This window comes from Eretmochelys imbricata, chromosome 8, assembly GCF_965152235.1.
Source record: "Eretmochelys imbricata isolate rEreImb1 chromosome 8, rEreImb1.hap1, whole genome shotgun sequence".
In the NCBI taxonomy this organism is placed as follows: domain Eukaryota; kingdom Metazoa; phylum Chordata; order Testudines; family Cheloniidae; genus Eretmochelys; species Eretmochelys imbricata.
In genome coordinates, this window is record NC_135579.1 from 42,259,633 (window position 1) to 42,281,721 (window position 22,089).

Below are 22,089 nucleotides of genomic sequence, written 5' to 3' on the forward strand. Positions count from 1 at the left end.
GAACTGCTTTGTCTTGGGGGGGAGGGGGGGGGAGGGAGGGGGCAAAGGGGAACCTGGGGCAAAGGGGAGGGGAGTGTGGTGGAGTGTGTCTGAGCGAGTGGGGAGTTAGTAGCAGTGAGTGAACGATGAAGAGATAGAAGACCAGGAGGGGGCTGATGGTATTTGTGATAAGGGCAGTGTGGTAAGTTTCCCTGATGTTTTACAAGGCTGTAATCGTGCTAAATGTTCTCTTCCATCCCTAGAGCCATGTTCAGCTCCAAGGAGATACAGACTGTGCCCAGCAAGCTGGGGTTCTGCATGGCATATAACCAGGGTGAGAGCAGGCCAGAGACACTGGTAGGAATGGAATGGCTTGGCTGCCAAGAGAGCTGTGTCTACACGGACCCCAGCTCTGAGCAAAAAGCTCAGCTGAAAAGTGCTTTGGCAGCAGCGTTCTTTGGCTATGTCTACACTAGCACTTCTGTCCATCAGGGGTGTGAAAAAACAGCACCCTGACCGACATAAGTTACACTGACGGAAGCGCCGGTGTGGACACGCTCCTGCCGACTTACCTACTGCCACTCATTGGGGCTGGTTTAATTATGTTGACGGGAGAGCTCTCTCCTGCGGGCATAGAGCAGGTACACAGGAGGCCTTACAGTGCAGCTGCAGCAGTACAGCAGTGCTGCTGTAAGGTCTGTAGTGTAGACGTAGCCTGTGTGCACAGCCTGTTTGGAAACCAGAGAAAGTGAGAGTTGCCAGGGATCAGACAACGAACAGGAGAGCTAATGCATTTGCTTATAATGGGGGCCTGGCTCTGCTATGATCCATCAGTACAGGAGACAGACTCCTGCTGCCTTTAATCATGCTCAAGTGCCACCACAGTCATAGGGGCACCCATCAACATGCTCTTCCGAGAGACCTGGTTTTAACCGGACGGCTCCACAGCCAGGCTCAAAGGCAAACAGGAAAGCCATGTGTAAAGACGACCAAGGGCTTACTCGGTGGGTGCTTGGGAAGGCTTCCCTCCAACACAGTGTTGGTTCTGCTTTAGCAATGTTTGTATGTAGCTGAAGTCACAGAGGGAGGTTAGGGAGCAGAATGTAAAGGCTCACACTGGGGTGTGGCCAGGACTAACATCCAGAAACAAATTCCTAGGATCCTTACTGGCTCAGGCCCTGCTTTCCCAGGGCATCCAAAAGACAAAAGCTTGTAAAAGTGGTTTGCATTTTGCAGGTTTATTTGGTTCAAATCTATTAAAGCTATTAAACAAAGACCCAGCCAGCATCTTTGGTAGCTAGCTCAGCCAAGATGAGCAAGAATGTCCTCTATGCTCCACCATGAAGCCCCATCTACCCTCTAGGGGTTAGTAACGGCTTGGCTTTACTACTTAGAACAGGCGCCTAACAAAACTGGGCCTTGTAAAGGAGTGAAGCTGGGATCCAGTTAGCAAAGCACCCAAGCCCCAGCACTGTGTGGCCTGGAAATGGCCAGTTTTGGGAAGCAGCCGCTGTCTCCCACCCCGCTGTACAATCCTTCACCTACTCATTACATCCCACACAGGCTTAGCTGGGCCTCTGAATTTGTAAGATACTCCAAGGTCAAGGTGAGTCTCTAGGTCATAGGAGATGGGCCCCTGGGACAGGAAATGGGATTCCAATCTCCTAATAAATTGTTATTTTGACTTTTGCTTCTGTTTCTGCATCCTGTAGGGGGCACAGAGTTCAGGTGGGCGAGACAGTGAGTGAGCGAAGGCATGTCTGGCACTGGGGGAGTGGCTGAACCCTGTAACTCTGACAGGGTATAGTCAGCCCTGAATGGGGTATTGGGGGGGTGGGGGGGGGGAGAAGAAGAAGAAGAGACAGACCCAGCACAGCCTGTTCCAAATTTCAGTCAGAATGGGGACTTGGAAATCAAGGAATGCTGGGCAAAGCTGGGGGACAGAGACTGCCTCCTTCTCAGCAAGGGAGAGACCCATGATGGGGCACAACCTTGGGGAGCTTTCTGCTAGAGAGCTGGGGGGAGTGGTGGTGCTTGTCAAGGTCTCCCCAGGCACACAGCCCACATGGAGTACACAAGTGGACTGCCCTGGGGGCAGCCAATGGCTGGCGAAAAGGCCCCTAAGGGGTGGGGCACGGTCTGACAGCCAGAGAGATGGACAGACCTGAGGGAGTCTTGGGGGCCTCTCTGACATGGAGACTGGCTGAGAGGGAGCAAATCCCAAGGGGGGGGGGGGGGGGAAGGTTCGCTGGACTGTGGGGCCGAATTGCCCCCTCCGTCAGGCAGACTGAGGAGATGCCAGTGACCTGCTCCCCAAGGAAAGCTCCCTGTCCCTGCGACATCGGGGCTGGCGTGTGGCTGGATCCCATTGACACTCTCCCAGGAAGGATGTGTTGGGTTTCCCAAACAAGGCCCGTTTCCATGGGGCTGGTGAAGCAGTGCTCCCTCCAGAGCCAGCTGCTTCAGGCCACCGCAAGGTGTGCTGTGGCTATGCCTGGGTGCCCATCAGGGCTGAGGGTGGGCAAGGAGAGGTTTAGCATGGGGACACTTTATGCATCTCAAGGTTGGTATCTAGATGACGGAGCACTTAAAGGTACCATGGACAAAACATTGCATCTTCCCCACCCCTGCTCTGTGCTAGCCAGGCACCCCATGGTCCCTTTGCACTCCTGGGTACCCCCATCCTGGGTTCCTGCCACACCTGTGCATGCCCTGTTGTCTCCTCCTCACAGCCCCTTTCTGTGCTCCCATCACCCCCTCCCCCCATGCATGCCCTTTCCCAAGCCCATGCCACCCCTCTATGTGCTCTCCAGTCCATACCCCCATCCTTCCTCAGAGCCCTCCCATCACAGCACAGCTCGCCCAGCCAGAGCTAGTCAGCCTTGGGGAGGGTCACATTTAAACAGGATGGTCTGGGTCTAAGCAGAGTGTGAACATGAGTGTGAAGTCAGGCCAACTGACAATGATTTGAACAGGGCCATCTTCACATACAGAGTGTTGGAATGTTGTGTTAATTAACAGGATGATATCATCAGTGCAGACAGCTCTTGTTGTCCTCCCCCTGTGGCTCAGCCTGGCAGACAGCAGCAGACAGGACAGTAGCACTGCAGTTTAAACTACTAGCTTTCCTGTTAAGAGAGAGAAGCAGTGACGCGGTCCACATTCAATCTGTTTCTTTCCTAACAGCATTCAACTAGTGTGCTTGCTAACCCCACAGTCCCTCTGGCACTAGAATGCATCACCCTGGAGGAGGCCCTTAGCAGTCAAGTAGGATTATTTCAAGGATCCTTGTTCTAAAGGATCTTGGATTGTCTCAGGCCCTTTGTGTACCCTATGGAGAGCCAAAAGTGTCAGTGCTTCCTGCTTACTACCACAATTCCAATAGATCAACACTGGCTAAAGCAAAAAAACAACACACATGCTACAACAGAAGCCAAACAAGGAAATGACAACAGGTACAAATTTGCTTTCCCTTTAAAGTCTTCAGAATAGACATCCTGCTGAGTTCTTGAAAGGAATGCTGTGCACTCTAGCACACCCTTAAAGAATCCTGCTGGCTGGGGAATGCCTCCACATTATGCACTCTTTGGCACTGATACTAAGAGCAATGGACGTCAGCTGTGATAGATGACTCCATACTACAGGCAATGTGTAACCTCTAGATTACATGGTGTTACAGGGGTCAGGACTAACACTGGTCCTTTCCCCAAAGATGCTTAATGGATTCCACATTCACCCAGCCTGTCCATACAAGTGAACTCACGTTGCTGCAGGTGCCCTGATCTCAGACAGCAGTTTGTCTTCACTGACACCGACAATCAGTTTCCCAACAAGACAACAGCTGACACTAGAGTAGAGGAAATTTTATGGGTCTCCCTGGGCCGTTTGTCAGTGACAGGGTAACCCCAGAGACCAGATGGTCACTACTTTATGGGGTGGAAAGACCTGAAGCCTCCAGAGATACAGGGGCTTCTGCTTGTCTTTTTACCTTAGATAACAGGGGAAAAAAAAGTGTAGTCTTCCCTGCTCTTGCTGGAGGGCCTCCTGGGTGTCTCAGAGCATGTGTATGGGGGGGCTCTCACTCCACGATGATGAATATTTAACGGAGAGATCCCTCCCCAAAACATTCGTCAGTCGTTCGTGTCAAGACACTGAAGCAAGATTTTTAACCGTCTGAACCAGACTTAACCTCAATTGCTTAGATAGGGAGTCTCCTGTGATGGCCATGCCACTACTTACTCCAGTCACTCGAGAGCCGTCCAGGGCAGCCAAGAGCCACGTCTCTAATGTAACCAAACAAGCAGAACACAGATCATTTTGAAGTCACATGGGCTACCTTTGTACAGCATAAAGCAGCACTAGAGGGCACAAGCCCAGTTCTGTCCTGTGCAGATCTCCTTTCAAAACTACTCAAAAGCAGGGCTAGGAAGCTCTTTGTACATTCAACTGCAGAACACACTGAAATGAGGAAGAGACGCTGCCGACCCTCCTGATGGCGGCTGCTGCTGCTAGAGCAATGTTTGGTACAGATACCCTCTCTTATAGGCACTCAGGGGGTAAAACGTAGCCACAACAAACTTGCCATCAAACGTCCTTCCAGTGAGCAATTTCTGGGCAGCTTTGGAATCACCAGCATTTGCATATTCAACAAAGACCTGGAAAGACAGAGACAAGACCGTCACTGCCGCTGTGTCACAGACCCCAGGGATTTCATCCATCACCCATTGATTGGGTAAGTTTGGCTTTATTCCTCTCCTGCTTAGTGAGGAATTATCCCTAACGAACTGCTTTCCTCGCCTGTAGCTCCAGAGTGCCCTCAGCAGACCCCATGGGACTAGAACAGCAGGGGAGGGGGTCACACAGTCCCTGAGTCTGTAGGGAGGGACAGTTAAGATTCTACCTACCATTCCTCATTTCTCTGGACTAGATATTTAGCGAGTTGGGAGATAGTTACCTGGTGCTGAACATCTTAACACACCCCTTTCTCACCCCACTTTCCTCATCCTCTGCCCTGTACCCCAAACCCTCCCCTAAAACTAGTCTGGCATCTCCTAGGCTAGGAAACACTGACCCACCTTGCCAAATTCATGCTGCTGCACAACAGAACCAGGTACTTCTAGTTGCACAGCACTGCCCTCATCCAGCAGGATTAATGATAGACAGTGAGGCTGGTAGTGTAAATATCAAGCCCCTTCCCCTCCACACTTACTTGGCCTTTGCCAGGATTCTCCTTTGGAACAAGCATGGATACCACCGGGCCGTATTTCTGACACTCCTCTCGTATGTCTTCCAGCACATCTGAGGGAAGAGAAAGCCATGTGTATGGGCGGGGTGGGGGTGTGTGTGTGGTCTCACTCTAGCCTGTGCTTGGCACACTAGGGCAATCCAACCATGCGGAATGTGGGCAGCCCTGGCTGAGTCTGGATCAGTCACTTCTGACAGTACACTTAATTCTCCTGCTTTGTCTGCGTACACCAGAGACTGTCCCAACGTTTGAGTGAGCTGGAACCTGGATGGAGCTGGCTTGGCGGGCTAAGACTGAGAGAATCCTGGCAGGGAGAGAGAAGGCGTGCCAGGGGCTGGACAGATAGTGAACTGACTTGCCCAAGCACTAAGCCAGCACTGGAGAGTTCTCATGATGGACTGAAATGCCACAATAAAAATGACTTGCCCAAAGACCCTCCAGTTTGGTGAAAAAATTCTCTGCTGGCCCCTGGTTTGAAACTGGCAGAACTTCTGCTGCAAGTTTTGAGGAAGAGGCAATATCAGGGTTAGCCTACAGAACGTCTGCCATTGCTCCTTAAGAACACATACTGGAAGGACGCACTGGGCCTACAGGAGGGAATTTCAGAAAGCAGCCATCCAGCTCTCCCCACCCTTCATATCTTCATACCTACTCCACTTCCCCCGATCTATAGGATCTTCTGCAGATCTCACTAGGCGCAGGAGCAGGCAAGTGCTCAATGTGGCCCACAGTAGCTCCTACAGATTTTAAAGAGGCCAGTCTGGGACCAAAAACAAGAGTCCTGGGAGAGAACCTGGGGAAGCAGGTGGCAAACAGGGAGGCCAGCTGGGGAGCCAGGGAGTCTGCTCAGCTAGCGTGCTCTCCATGAACTCTGCACTGTGTTGGGAGGAAGGCCCTAGGGAGCACAGGATCTCTGGGGTGCTACGGGGAGCATGAAGTCCAGCTCCAGCTCCGTCCTGCTACCCACTTGGGCACATGGTGGTCCTGAGGCACCCTACACTCTTGCATGAATATAGAATATCAGGGTTGGAAGGGACCTCAGGAGGTCATCTAGTCCAACCCTCTGCTCAAAGCAGGACCAATCCCCAATTTTTGCCCCAGATCCTTAAATGGCCCCCTCAAGGATTGAGGCAGCAATCCCATCATGGTGCCCAGGAAAGTACTTATCCCATGATCCTCCAGCTCTTCTTGAACCCCATTAACTTCACCTTCCCCACCAGAAGTCAAGCACTGCAGGGAAAGATGCTGCCACAAGCCTCAATGTGGGGGTGGGGAACTGCTATTTCTCCCTAGCAGCTGGGGTGTCTCAATGACTTTTCTGCTCCATTGCCCTGCTACCTGGGAGGGGGCAAAGGCCATGCTGCTGTCTGCCTCCCCTGGTGCTGACTGTCCCCATGCCTGCCCACCAGGAGAGGGAGGCGATTGGAAGACTGCCACAGGAGAAGTACAGGAGCATTTAGACAAAGCTGCTTCTGGGAGGCAGCGGCAACCTGGTGTCAGACCCAGGAGCATGGAGGCTGGGGAGGGGGCATTGCTCTCTGTTCCCAATACACGGCAAGGGGGCTTTTGTACCTGGAGTATTCCCAGCCCCCAGAAATGGCCTGCACTCAGTGGGCCACCCACTGATTCTACTTGTCCCAGAAGCATCAGCAGAAAAACCTTGTTATTTAAAGGGGTCTCTGTTCCAGACAGACAACCTAGAGGGTCTAGCAGAGCGCTATGTCCTTCAGTCACCAAGTCTCTGCTACATCACAGTAGAAACAAGCACTGTCTAAGACAAGGGTGAGAGCCTGGGTCCCCCAGAGGGGAAACACTTGGGGCACTAGTGCCATGGACTAGACACCAGTGGCTGCACTGCTTGCTCAAAGGAATGGGGATCCCTGGTGTGTTCCCAGTCCTGTTCCCTGGTGTGTGCACTCACTGATTGTTTTGCACAGCTAGAAGTTCCATGAGTGCTCTATACTGGGTTATAATGTCACTTAAAGCAGGGAGGAAACCTGGCTGCTGCAAGCCAGGCTCTTTGTGAGGAGAGCTCATCCCATACCCTACCCCCCAGAGGGGGCTCTCCTAGCTTTCTCTGCGTGTCTGCACTTTGTACACAACATTGCTAATATCTCACAATACAAATAGGTTATTTTAAATCTTTGCTGATGTCTGAATGACGTGACAACGCATTTCAGCAAACCCCCCTTCTTCCGCCCTGTTCTGCTCATGCAGGAGTCTGGCACCACTTTGACCCATTGATTATGTGCTCAAGCTGCCCTTCTAGCCATCCATAAACTTACTCCAGTCTCCATGTCACCCTCTCTAATCAGCTAGGCCCAGTCTCTTCTCAGAGCATTCTCTGCAACCCCTGCCATCTGGAATAGCCTTCCTGTACCTGTTTCAAATCCCAGCCAAGTTTCTTAGCTCCCTTTTCCTTATGCCTCTAAACTCTCACCCCACTCTGATCCTGACAGCACTCTGGGATGTGGATTTGTATGACAACATTACTGCACTGCAGTCTGTAATACAGATACCAACCTTCATATTCTTCTTCACTCTGAAGAGAAGTGTCATTCAAGACATTGAGCAGCCTTAGCACAGGAGTCGGAAGCATCACCAGATCTTCAATATGGGGAGCTGCTTTGCCACCACCCAGTTCCATGGAAGGAAAGGCATTAAATGGGAAAGCAGGGAGAGGGGAGAAAGGCTGTATCAGTATTTACACTTTTGGAGCTACAGTTCTGTTTCCCCTCACCACATACATGCATTACACCCTGTAGCCATGCTATGTGCATCTGGCCTCAATCTGCAGATTGACCAACCTCCCTTCCAGAGGAAGGCTTTGAGTGCAACCTTTGAGACCCAAAGGTTAGTTTGCCCAGAGACAGTGGCTGAAAGTAATTTTAAAGGTACAGAAGCAGTGTGAATCAAGTCTGAAATTATTGCTATTCATCTTGGATTCAGACATTGACAAGGGCCCCCATGGCCTAGGTAGCTGGACCAGATGTTACTTGTATCACACCTGCTATATATGAAGGGTGGGGGAGTAGCTCCCTTTGATGGACACCCAGCTAGCCTGTTAGCTGTAAAATCCCTTTTGGTCTGTTCTCTGCTTGCTTTACCTGTAAAGGGTTAACAAGCCCACAGGTAAAAGAAAAGGAGTGGGCACCTGACCAAAAGAGCAAATGGGAAGGTAGAACTTTTTAAAATTGGAAAATAAACTTTCCCTTTGTCTGTTGTTCTCTGGGCTGCAGGGACACAGAGCAGCAATGCTATAAGCAGAAATGCTGTGTAAGGTTTGAACCAGGTATGAAAAAGTACCTTCCATACCTAGAAGAAATAATTTGGGATAGGGAATGTTTAGTTAAACACTGTCAGGTTTATTTCTTATTTTGGCTTGTGGATCTCCTCTGTGCTAACCCCAGATGCTTTTGTTTCCTTGTAACCTTTAAGCTGAACCCCCAAGAAAGCTATTTTGGATACTTAATTATTGTAATTGTTTCTTTTAAGATCTAGCAAAAGGCCTAAGTTCCAGATGTATTTTCTTTCTTTTTGTTTTTAATAAAATTTACCTTTTTTAAGAACAGGATTGGATTTTTGGTGTCCTAAGAGGTTTGTGCATATGCTGTTTGATTAGCTGGGGGCAACAGCTAATTTTGAGTTTAATACAAGCCTAGAGTGACAAGTATTAATTTTTAAAATCCTTGCGGGCCCCCACTTCCTGCACTCAGAGTGACAGAGTGGGGATTCAGCCTTGATAGCAGGATATAAAACCCTTCTACCCCGTCCATGAAAGGACAGTTACTCATCTTGTAATTCTACTTCTCTGCACGTTCCATTGCTGCAGAATCCCCACTCGCGGGTACCATGTTCAAGCAGGAGAGGGCCTACACACTCCCTTGATCAGCACAAGCTCCTTCCATTCTCAATGTCATGGCCTCAGTTCCCCCAAGAATACTTGCTGTCAGTTCCTGAATGCATGTGAAGTAAGAGCTCCCTTCCAAATCCAGCTGTGCACAACTACAGCATGAGAACTGCACAATTTATGGTATCAAGGGTGAAAGAAAAGTGCTGTTTTTTTTTAAATGCAACCCTTTGCCTTTGTGTATTCTGGGGAGGTGGAAGGACAGGTGAGTGAGAACCCTGTGTGAGCTCTTCACTGAGCAAAGTAAGCTTCCCTTCTTTAAAGGCAAGTTGCCAAAGGAGTCCCACTTTTGGAGAACAAGAAGCTCAAGGGATGCCTAGAAATCCTGCCATGTGCACTCTTGCTGCAGTGTGACCAGCTAGGACAGCAGGCCAGCACAGAATAGCAAGACCCTAAAGAATTGTTTGTTGTCAAAAGAGAACCAAGACCTCTAACAAACCCTAAAACAACAAGAACCTCCCATGCCTTCAAAGGTATGAGGTGGGGTAAATTTCCTAACAGACCACAAGGCGGATTGTGGATTGAGACCATGGCAGTCTGGCCCACCTTCCCTCAAGGCCCTGATCTGTAGGTTACAGCAGCCAAGAAAGCAAGGAGGCAGTCCCTGGAGCTTTCACTCAGCTCTAACTCTGCCCAGCTAGTTGGGGTCCAGGAAAGGCTTGGAGATGAGCTCCTTTAAGGTCCCTATTCCATGTAAGACATACCCATAGGGCCTTCCCAATTAAAGTGGGAGGGGGCAGCCTCTCTAGGATGGATGCGTAGAGGTGTCAAGGAGAACGTTAACCAGCTAAGCAGCTATCTGTCCTAGAATGACTCCAGACCACCACCACCTTGCTAGGCCTGTGTCAGGAGGTGCTGCAGTCTAGAGCATGAGTGGAAGGAACAAAGAGTTAACAGGCAATGGCTGCTTCCAAAGGGAGCCGATCAATTTAGGAACAAACACTTAAGAGTCACTCTGAATGCAGCGGAGAAGGGGAAGAGCTCCTGTATAAACTACTGGTCAGAGGGCTTGTCTATGTGAACATTTAATTCACAGCAAGCTGGAGTGTGAATCTACCCCCACACTAGCCTGCCATGGACTAAATGTTCATGTGGACTCTGCTGATTCGCATGAACAGTTCGTTAGCATGATTTGATTGAGTCCCATTTCAAAGTGGACTAGATCAAAGTGCACTAATAAACTGTTCATGTGCTTCAGCAGGGTCCATGTGGACAGTTACTCTGCGGCAGGCTAGTATGGGGTAGAGTCACACCCCAACTTGCCATAAATAAAATATTCCTGTAGACAAGCTCTGAGTTTGCTGAGACAGGACTATGAACCTCTCAAACCAGACGCTCAACATCTTTGCGAGGTTCTGACTCACTGGAACGAGTCAGACATGGCTGAGTGGCACCACATCCCATGAATTCTCTCTTGTGACCTGGACGACTCCTTCATGGGTGGCAGGAAGCTACAAGGCATGTAACACTCTGAGCCATGCCCAGAGAGCTTTGTCTTGGCAGGAAGCACTGCCGATCTGGAGTAGCCAGATGCTGAATGACGCTGTGATCATTCCCTCATTGCTATGGGACCAGTCACTGACATCTGCAACTGAACTGAGAGGCAACACGCAGGTAAGTACAGAACTGAAGTGTTGCTCAGATGGCCTCTCACTCCTGGACAGGACCCCTGCTACCAAAGAAATGGAGAACAGGTATACAGGTGCATCTTTTTCTGCTGGACAGAGGACACAGACTGCATGGAACAGCCCAGCACCATGAACTGCCAACTAGCAGCTCCTCCTACAGGTAAATGACAGAGAAATGGCATTTCTCCAGAGACCCACTGTTACCTAGTTCAGAAGCTAGCTACTAAGTGTCTCCAACCCCAGTCCCTGTCTTAAGGAGGGGCCAGCCCACAATACAGCTCACAGCAAACAGTACCATACCCAGGGGTAAGGCCCTACCAAATTCAGTCCATTTTGGTCAATTTCATGGTCATAGGATTTTAAAAACGGTAAATTTAATGCTTTCAGCTATTTAAATCTGAAATTTCAGGCTGTTGTAATTGTGGGGGTCCTGACCCAAAAAGGAGCGTGCTTGGGGGGTGGGGCGTCACAAGGTTACTGCAGGTGAGGTTGCAGTTCTGCTACTCTTCTGCACTGCTGCTGGTAGCGCTGCCTTCAGAGCAGAGCAGCTGGAGAGCGGCAGCTGCTGGCCGGGAGCCCAGCTCTGAAGGCAGAACTGCAGCCAGCAGCAGCACAGAAGTAAGGGTGACAATACCATGACCCCTTAAAATAACCCCGTGATTCCCCTGCAACTCCCTTTTGGGTCAGGACCCCCATTTTGAGAAACGCTGGTCTCTCCCCATTAAATCTTTATAGTATCGGGTAAAAGCACACAAAAGACCAGATTTCATGGTCTGTGACGCATACTTCATGGCTGTGAATTTGGTAGGGTAGGGAAATTGGGTAGCTCCAGCACAATGAACTGACTTGTGGAGTGAGGGTATCACAATGTGATTATAGATAACAAGTCTGTCACCAGTGCAGCCAACTTCTATGAATCTATGAAACTTCCCAGCAGAACTGAACGGTAGGGAGCTCTGACCCAACTGTGTCGAAAGTGAAAGCTTCAAGAGATCTTCTAGACTAACTCCCTGAGAAAGCACCAATAAATGCTCCCTTCTGCAGCACCGCCTCACACCATGCAAACAGGCAGAGGAAGGCTTTGAATACCACCAGACAGTCACAAGGAGCAGAGCTAGGAACTAAGCTATAATTGAATTGCAATATAGGAATCACAATCTGAAGCACTGACTTATCAGCCACACAGTGATCCCAGAAGACAGAGGGGTCACTGAGTAAAACAGTGCCTGGAGCCCACTGTTGAGATGCTGGTCCCCCTGGAGTTCTGCCAGTGACCCAGGGCGGCATAGACACACATACTCCTAAAACTTCACCCTGCATGGCATCAGGACATGGAAGAACTTATTGGTCTACTATCCTGAGTCAGGGTCTTGGTGGGGAAGGGGTGCTTCTGCTGCTCCATCAATAGGACAAAAGCATCAAATACCAAGCCTACAACATTCCCAGGTTGAAATCTTCAATGCTTCATCCCACATGGGGCCCCTGCAGACCCCACAATGCGCAGCCCCTTGAACAATGCTGTGGAATGCAACTCCTAATTCCAGAATGCAAGCATCTGCGCTTCGCTAAGCAAAGGAAATCAACAATTCTTCCTGTTGGGAAGTTTTCAATACCATGCCCTCCTGGACTCCCACTGCTATCATTCCAAGGAGGCTCTGCCTCCATAATGGTGTCCAAGACGTCAGTGAATCAGGCACCAGGAGCTTTGACGGTGAAGAGCTGCCACTTATCCACTGATTGAAATGGGACCCAGGGCTGAGCTGGCAGGTCAGAGTTGGCAGAAGTGCTGCTTTTCTGCATCTCAGGCTGTGGAGATGCAAGTTCTTTTATTTAGCACTAGCCAGCTAACACTGTTCAGTTGCTTTGTTAACAAGATATGCACTGGCCTAGACCTCTGGAGAGCTTACATAGCTCCTATGTGGTGGTGGCTCAGGGAAGGTGGATTTCTTGCAGCCTGTTTCCTGGTGCTGGAAAGCCTTACCTCTCTGCTTTCCGTGCTCATCTGAGAGCAGAATCCGACAGAGCTGGGTGCAGTGATCTGGCTCTTAGGGGCTCAGCTGACTTCTCCTGTTGAGTCATTACTGTAGCTCAGCCTGGCTGGTATGCAGAGTCAGATGTATCTATGCTGCCTTCCATTGTCCAGCACTTCAAAGGACATTGTACCACTGATGTGACAATAAAAGCCTCAGCTGGTGAGCACCTCAGAGCACTGGAGAAGTGAGGATGATGCTTTAAATGGTGATAGCTACCAGATGTCTCAGAAGACAGCTCAGACCTCAGCCCCTGGGCATTTCTCCAGAGGCTCACCACTTTAGAGACCAGTAACACTGCTGTGATGAAGCGTCTCTGCTGCTTGGCACCAACATGCCAACCTGCCAGAAGGCCTCAGCTGGTGTGCCAGTGTCTTTCCTACATGGACACAATTCAAAAGCCCTGGACCACCGCATGTTCAACGGCACCAAGCCATGGGTGAGATGATTACTGGAATACTGCATCCAGTTCTGGTGTCCACACCTCAACAAGGATGCTACAAAATGGAGCAGTTCAGAACAGAGCTACAAGGATAATCTGCGGTCTGGAAAGCCGATTTAACAGTTGTCTAGTTTACTGAAGAAAAGGTTAGCAGATGACTGAATCATGGTCTGCAAGTCCCTATGGCAGGGGTGGGCAAACTATGGCCCGTGGGCTAGATCCGGCCCCTTGGGGCTTTGGATCCGGCCCGCGGGACTGCCACCTCCATGGCACCGTACTGCTCCGGGAAGCGGCCACACCACATCTCTGCAGCCCCTGGGGGTTAGGGGGCAGAGAGCCCATCATGTCCATCATGAGAACTCTCCAGTGCTGGCTTAGTGCTTGGGCAAGTCCACTATCTGTCCAGCCCCTGGCACGCCTTCTCTCTCCCTGCCAGGATACTCTCAGTCTTAGCCCGGTCACCGCTAAGCCAGCTCTGTCCAGGTTCCAGCTCACTCAAACGTTGGGACAGTCTCTGGTGTACGCAGACAAAACAGGAGAATTAAGTGTACTGTCAGAAGTGACTGATCCAGACTCAGCCAGGGCTGCCCACATTCCGCATGGTTGGATTGCCCTAGTGTGCCCGCAGCCCGAGTCAGTTGACCTGGGCTCTGAGACTTCTGTGCTGCAGGTTTTTCAGTGCAGCGTAGATCTACCCTGCATAGGGAGAAGACTCCTGAGAGCAGCAGGTTCTTTAATTTAGCAGACAAAAGCAGAACAAGATTCTCCAGCTGGAAATGGAAATCAGCAAATTTCAAACTGAAAATATAACAAGGGTTTTGAAACACCTCGGGTGCTGAGCCATTGGAACAACTCACACTGGGGTCTTCTGCACTTGGAGTCTTTAGAGCATGACTAAGTGAGAGCCTTCTAAAATATCTGCTCTAGCGCAACTGTATGGCCTGTGTTATCAGGTGGGCAGCCCAGAGCGTCCTAATTGCCTTAAAACGCTATGAGTCTACACTAGGTCTTACACAGCCCTAGTGCTGTAGTGTTGCAAACAGTCATAGCTTTATCCTTCTGAAGTATGAGCCCAATTTACATATGGAGAACTGGTCACAAAAATTACAAGACTTTCCCAGGGTCACGGAGGAAACCTTCGGCCAGCCACGAACCGAACCTGGATCTTCTGGGTCGCAGTCCAGTGCTTTAACCACAACGCCCTAGTGTCAATGATCAAAGCTCCTTGCCTTCCCAAAGCCCCGAGTCACCACATGCCTTCATTCTTCCAGGCTCAAGAACTGTTGCGCAGTCTGACTGTAATGCCCTTGGAGGCAGGTGGACAGAAGAGCCATCGAGAGAGCCATCGAGAGCTTGCCGCTATCTTTCAGCAGGAAAGGGCCAAAAATGACCCTGAGATGCAGAAGTTGTACTCTCTACAAGTGAAAGGGGCCCTGGCTCAAGGAGTCTGACAGGCAGAGCATTCCCAGCTAGCTGGGGAGATAAGACTTCAAATGGAACCCAAATCCCTCATGAAACAGGAAAGTTGTTAACTTACTCCCCAACCAGCCAGGCAATGAGACTGCCCAGCTAGAGCAGCTGTCCTCAGCTCAAGGCTGCCGGCTCGAATGAAGCTACTGGCCTGAGCCCTCATAAACCAATGTGTTCTACCAAGGTCTACAAAAATTCTTTGAGGGGGGTCAATAAACATGTGGACAAGGGGGATTCAGTGTATAGAGTGTACTTAGATTTTCAGAAAGCCTTTGACAAGATCCCTCACCAAAGGCCTTTAAGCAAGGTAAGCTGTCATGGGATAACAGGGAAAGTCCTCTTATGGATTGGTAGCTGGTTAAAAGTTAGGAATAAATGGTCAGTTTTCAGAAAGGAGAGAGGTAAATAGGGGGGTCCCCCAGGAGTCTGTACTGGGACCGTCCTATTCAACATATTCATAAATGATCTGGAAAAAGGGGTAAACAGTGAGGTGGCAAAATTTGCAGATGATACAAAACTAGCAAAACTGTGAATTGCTACAAAAGGATCTCTCAAAACTGGGTGACTGGGCAACAAAATGGCAGATGAAATTCAATGTTGATAAATGCAAAGTAATGCACACTGGAAAACAATCTCAACTATACATATAAAACGATGGAGTCTAAATTAGCTGTTACCACTCAAGAAAGAGATCTTGGAGTCATTGTGGATAGTTCTCTGAAAATATCCACTCAATGCAGCGGCAGTCAAAAATGTGAACAGAATATTGGGAATCATTAAGATATAGATAATAAGGCAGAAAATATCATATTGCCTCTCTATAAATCCATGGTACGCCCACATCTTGAATACTGCATGCAGATGTGGTCGCCGCATCTCAAAAAAAGATATATTGGAATTGGAAAAGGTTCAGAAAAGGGGTATGGATTAGGGGTATGGAATGTATGAGAAGAGATTAATAAGACTGGGACTTTTCTGCTTGGAAAAGAGATGATTAAGGGGGGATATGATAGAGATCTATAAAATCATGACTGAGGTGGAGAAATTAAATAAGGAAATGTTATTTACTCTCTCATAACACAAGAACTAGGGTCACCAAATGAAATAGGCAGCAGGTTTAAAACAAACAAAAGGAAGTATTTTTTCACACAATGCACAGTCAACCTGTGGAACTCTTTGCCAGAGGATGTTGTGAAGGCCAAGACTATAACAGGGTTCAAAAAGAACTAGATAAATTCATGGAGGATAGGTCTGTCAATGGCTTTTAGCCAGGATGGTCAGGGATGGTGTCCCTAGCTCTGTTTGCCAGAAGCTGGGAATGGGTGACAGGGACTGGATCACTCGATGATTACCTGCTCTGTTCATTCGCTCTGGGGCACCTGGAACTGGCCACTGTCAGAAGACAGGATACTGGGCTAGATGGACCTTTGGTCTGACCCAATATGACAGTTCTTATGTTCCAAGGCCGCTCAGAGCTTTGAGAAGTTTCCTCTTCTGTGAGCCTCTCCACCCCACACTTCATACAGCTCAGGAAAAACTGCAGAGACTCAGCAGAAGCCACTTGCCAGCCCAGAGGTGAGAGGCTCCACACCTGCTAATAATTTACACAGGCACTATTGAATAAGGGGTACAGCTGTGCTGCCTAAAGAGTTAAAGCAACAGAATGCAAAGACATGTGTGCAGCTCCGGAGGGGACCGGGGGACACACAGACACTGACAGACATACTGGGGGAGGCCTGGGGGCTGAGGCAGGGTAATTGGACATAACATGGGGAGGGTCAAGACTCCAAAGAGGCAGGAGTGTTCCCGACTTCTCTCCAGCTAGAAGCTTGTGACCCAGGAGTGCAATTTGGCGCAGATGGCCTCTCCATTTCAACTGAAGAGGAAATCACACTGTTGGATCCAAGGGGGCAGTGCTGACTGAGCAACAAAGTGATCCCAACACCAGCATGCAGTGTGATTTGCTATGCAGTCCCCAGAAGGAGGGCTTGACTCCCACTAGTGCCTGATCCACTGGACCACACTGCTGCCTTCAGTTAGCAGTGTATTGACATTGCTCAGCTGCTAACAAGCTTAATTTGATGAGGCACTAACAGAAACCACTGTCAGAAGCCCCCCCTCCCCCTGCCCAAAGTCAGACAGCCCCCCACTGCTCACACACTCAGACAGTTACTCCCCACCACCACGGTGCTTCAAAAGCCCCGAGATTCATACTCAGGCCTTGTCTACACTCAAAACGCTGTAACTGCGCCACTGTAGTGCAGTAAAGACATTACCTACGCCCTGATGGGAGGGCTTCTCCCACTGATGTAGGTAATCCACCTCTCCAAGACAGTGGGAGAATTTTCCCATTAACGGCTGTGCCCGGGGTTATTTTGGTTTAACTGCATTGCTCAGGGGCCGTGGATTTTTCACACCCGAGCGATGTAGTTATACCGACCTAATTTACTAGTGTAGACCAGACCTAAGTGGGGAACAAGGTAACCTATCTGCTTACCCTGGCATCTAGAGCTCAAGACTACCCGAAAGGGCTTTTCATAGTACCCATAACAGGCACATATTACTGGTTATCCTTCTTCTTTGTTCCCCAAGATGGTCAGTAAATGCTGGTTTTGTCTAAGTTAAGCAGAATCAGTGAGAAGTGCCTGCCTGCCCTTCTGGAGGGAGACCAATGCTCTGTGGCCTCCAGCTGGGGAGACAGGCCATGGTCGGGCCCTGTGCATGGGGTGAAGCATGGGCAAAGCTTGAAGCAGCTGTGTTGCAGAGGACTGGTGGCTGCCATCAGGCACAAAAGACCAACCCAGGGAGAATAAGTGAAGAAAACCTGAGGGGCAAAACAATTCCAGCTGGACACATGGGCTCCTTGCCCTGGATGTTAGAAGCCTGAGGTGGATGGAACTACACAACTTACCAAAGGGAATGCTGAAGAAGGGGCTGCACAGAGCCTTTGCAGCAGTGGCTCTTTTTGCTTGGTCGCCGTGAAGCATGCTAGAAGACAAAGGGAGACATTAAGTTTTTGCACACAGCAGCCCCACAGTAAAGGCAGTGATGAGATCTGCATTTCAAGTGAGGCTGGAACCTTACATACAAACCCCACAGCATGTCTTCCCCCTTACAACACTCACACACGTGGGATTTCTGTGCATTTTCTTTTGTCCATAGAGTGAGAATTTAGGTGTTACAAGCCCCTTAAAGGGCTTCTTACAGGAATGTTTGGTGAGTAACTTTTCCAGACTCCTCTACCAAAATTGAGTTTGGAAAGTGACACTTAGATTTTAGCACAGGCCCACGCTGATGAGTGGTTTCATTTATATAATCAGTTATAACCATTTCTAGCTACAGGTCCATGATCGAATATTCTCCTACAGATGCTGCCCTATGGCTGCTCCAGAGTCTACCCTTTCACAGTGAGATGGCTGGTCTCTGAAAAGCCTCTGCATATTCCCATTTATGGGATGGCAGGCGACTGTGCCACGGTGACCTAGAACCTCCTTGGAAAGCTGTGATCATTGGGGCTCACAACACTGGATGCTCAGGGACAAACTTCCATCCCCTCTCCCAGCCTCCATATTTATGTCCTCTTCCCCATGGGAGTTCTGACTCCCCTGCTGCTAGTGGGGGAAGCTCTGAGCAGCAGCTAAGTGACATGACTGGAGCTCTATTGCAGCCCAGCAGGTGGTCAAGTCAGTTTCTTTGCTGCTAGAGTTATTCATTTACTCTGCTGTTACTTGGGAAATATCTGAGCAGCAGCAGCGCTGAGCCCTCTCCTCTACTGACTTAGGATATGCAGATGCTCCTATTTGGACCTTACTGACATCACAGGGGGAAGGCATTTTTCCAAACATGTTTCATCTACTGGCTTAAAGAGATGCTGCCAAAGCCTCATCACCATCAATATTTTTATACCAGTTCCCCATCATCCCACTTCCTGGATGGCAACAATGGGAGTGCTAGCATAGGCAGGCCACCAATGTTCTCTGCACTCACTTGTGCAGCCCTGCTCACACAGTAGTTAGAATACCAGGAGTCAGGCACTCCTGGAGCTGCACTGCCAGCACAACAGGGGGAAAGTTTCAGGAGAGCAGGTAGCCTAGGCGAGCACTGCAAGGCTCCTCGGTATCTGAATGCAAGACAAACCCTTACAAGTAGAACAGTACTGCTTGGATCAGCATACATGTGCCTCAGAGTAACATGTAACACATTTGCTATTTGCAATATACCTCTTGATAAGGTCTCTGAGGTGATAGGCTGGGATGGCTGAATTTACCACACCTTCACTGGCAAAAATGTGATCAATGATGGCAGAACTGTTTGTCTGGAAAGCAAAGGCAGCCAGGGTTAGAAGAAAAATAAAATCCTGGGGTGAACATTCACCAAAACACTGGAGACTGAGGAGGCATTTCCTATGGGTAGAGGCCTACCAAATTCATGGTCCATTTTGGTCAATTTCATGGCTAGAGGGTTTTAAAATTGGTCAATTTCACAATTTCAGAAGTTTATATCTGAAATTTCTTGTTGTTGTAACCATGGGGGTCCCGACCTAAAAGGGGATGGGGGGGGAGGGGTTGTCACAAAGCTGTTGTAGGAAGGTCATAGGATTGCCACCCTCACTTCTGTGCTACCTGCAGAGCTGGGCTTTGAAGGCAGCAGCCCCAGGGGTTCCTGCAGCAGGAGGAGGCTCCCAAAAGTGGAGGCAAGTCTGATCTCCCTGTGCTAGTGGGAGCACCCCAGCCAGGGGCTACTAGAGGCTAGCATTGGCCAGTCGCGGATTAAAGCATGGGTCCTGGCCAATTTGGGCACCATGAGCCAAAGGGAGGGGGGCAAGCACCAGCACGCTGAGCCACGGGGGGTGGAAGCCCCGAGTCCAGCTACACGGCTGCTGCAGCACAGAAGTGAGGGTGTACCACATACATTTCTGTGCTGCCTTTGGAGGTAGGTCTGATCTCCCCACTGAGAGAAGCTGTGCAGGGGAAGGACCAAGTCCTGTCCCTTCCCAGGCCAGCCTGGACTAGCAGTTAGGAGCCTCCAGCTGGGACGCTTCCAGTGGCACGGGGAGATCAGATTTCACAGAGAAGGGCTTATTTCACCATCTGTGACACATTTTTCAGTTCTTTACTGGGAGTCTTTCTGACTGATGCCTACTGCCAAGAGAGGAGCTGGAAATAAAAGTGACCATTTCAGAGCAGAAATGTGGAGTCAGTCAGACATGCCTTGCAGCCCTCTCCCATCCTCAGCACACTTCTAGAGTTAATAAACAGCCCTACATTATGAGAGTCGCACTAAAAGCCAGAGAAAGTTACTGCTTTGTCACCATGCCACTGAACTAGTTGGCAGAAACTTAACTGATCTATTTCATTTTCCATTCTGGTGTTACACCAAAGCTGGCAGTCTTACAAACAGAGCTAAGATGTAGGCTAAGTATACACTACAGAGTTTTGTCGACAAAAGTGATGCCGCTCTAATTAGGCTGCTGTTGCATATCCAGACTATGCTCCTTGTGTCAGTGGAGCGCATCCACACTAGCAGCTCTTGCATTGACACAGAGCAGTGCACTGTGGGTAGCTATCCCTCTGTGCAACTGGCTGCAGGGTGCTTTGGGAAGGGTTTGCAATGCCTCCTGGGGCAGGTACAGCATCATATGATGCAGGTTCCTTGGGCATCCTACTAGATTGGCAGCCGCTTTTCAACTGAAATGGGTCTGTGGGTGGGGGGGCAGCGTGTGACAGGGTGTGTAAGTTCAGACAGCTGCCGGAAGCAACCAGTCCTGATGCAGGGGGACATCCCCGACATCAGCCCTCGTCTCCCTCCCTGGCTCTTCACAGCAGTCTCTTTCTCTCACATGTACGCACACACACACGCCCCTGCCTCTGTGTGTAGTGTGGGAGACAGCAGCATTCTATGTTAATAATTTTCTCTTTGTTGCAGGCATGCTCAGCTGTCAGAACTTCCTGTAGTTTTGAAAAGGGAGGGGTGCATGCCTGTACAGCAGTTGAGTTCAAAATAGTGAACAGAGCAGTCACAGCGGGCATTGTGGGATACTGGGGGAAGCTAGTTCGGGTGATATAATGAACAGCAGCATCTACACTGACGCTTTGTTGCTTTAAGTTTGCCACAAAAAGCTCTCTGCCTTTCGTCCAAGTGGTTTGGTTTTGTCACCAAAACTGAAGAGTTTTGTTGCCAAAAGGGGCATTGCAGTGTGTACACCTTTGCTGTTTAGTTGCCAAAAGCTGCCTTTTGGCAACAAATTCTGCAGTTTAGACAAGACCCTAGGCTTCCAACACAGTCCTGGAGCCTCAGCATTTCACCCGTCCCACAGTGCGAATTCAGGTCCCAAAAAGACATCCCCATCCTGTGGACAGGTGCAATTTTAGTGCTCCAGAACAGCAACTCCCAAGAAGGCTGAAGAAAGAACTAAAGGGATGGTTCCAGTGCATTTTCTGGGCATTGGGAATAGCATCATATAAGCAGGATAAAACAAGGGAGCACAAGCTCCTCCAGCATGAACAATGACCCCTGGATTTGGGGATCCAAAGAGCAGTTTTTTCTCACCTTCCATTCCTGAGATTGGACAGTATGTTTCAGTTTCATTCCTGAGAACATTTCCAGTAAAACAATTCCTAGACTCCACAGATCTACAGCAGAGGTACATTCTGTTTCACTCTGGAGCCCCGCCTGAGCCAGGCAGTTCTGCAGCTCTGCCTCTGGAGCCCGATACCCGTCTGTCTGAATGTATTTCACATCCTAAGGAAAATCAAACATATGCTACTAGAACCAGGATTCAGCCAATTCCCCAATCACTCGCCCCTGCCCCTTTATACCAGCTTCCAGATTCCTTTCCAGAAAGGCAGCTTAACAAAAACTTGCTAAATCTCCAGGTGTTAAACAGCCAGCCAAGTTTAGAAAGTTCAGTCTGTTTTGGTAGCCCAGCCAGCAGTTTGGTGAGACACTTGAGAAGAGAACCACCTCTCAGTAAGAAAACTAGTGGCTCATTTTCACATGAATGATTTCTATTGGAGATGAAAGTGAAAGGCAGAGCACCAATATCAATGCAAACAGTGTCATCCTAGACCAGCTCAATGATCCATCTGAACAGGTATCAAGTCTCTTGCCAGGGAGAATTCTAGATGCTTCAGAGTAAGGTGTCAAGTCCGCATAATGCTCCTCCAAAAGCTAATAGAAAAGCACAGGGAGGACTTCTGGGCCTAGCTCACGATCAGCTTAAGTCATAGAGCAGAGAGGATTGATAAAGACTTCTGTTCAAGTACTAGGATTTAGCTTTAAAATATTAAACAGACATCTGTAATATGCAGGCAGGGAACTTAAATATACTTTCCCCCCACCTCTCCTCTTCCCCGCAGTCAGAAAAATCTGTAGCAATCAATTCC

The 22,089-nt window shown here is 49.4% G+C and overlaps 1 protein-coding gene across 2 annotated transcripts in view; it reads right to left on the reverse strand.

Annotated features, from left to right (window-relative positions):
* Positions 1 to 52: 52 nt before the first annotated feature.
* Positions 53 to 22,089, reverse strand: part of UHMK1 (U2AF homology motif kinase 1) — a 29,945-nt gene continuing 7,908 nt past the window's right edge. Inside the window, exons 3-9 of one of the 2 annotated variants that reach the window (XM_077824736.1) lie at positions 21,254 to 21,445; positions 18,925 to 19,019; positions 17,616 to 17,692; positions 7,748 to 7,846; positions 5,189 to 5,277; positions 4,562 to 4,634; positions 53 to 3,107 (exon numbers count right to left, since the gene is read on the reverse strand). In XM_077824736.1, the coding sequence (XP_077680862.1) occupies positions 3,091 to 3,107; positions 4,562 to 4,634; positions 5,189 to 5,277; positions 7,748 to 7,846; positions 17,616 to 17,692; positions 18,925 to 19,019; positions 21,254 to 21,445 (642 nt within the window). In that variant the 3' untranslated portion in view covers positions 53 to 3,090. Of the gene's footprint in view, positions 4,635 to 5,188; positions 5,278 to 7,747; positions 7,847 to 17,615; positions 17,693 to 18,924; positions 19,020 to 21,253; positions 21,446 to 22,089 lie in introns of both variants that reach the window. The other variant, XM_077824735.1, reaches the window with a different exon arrangement.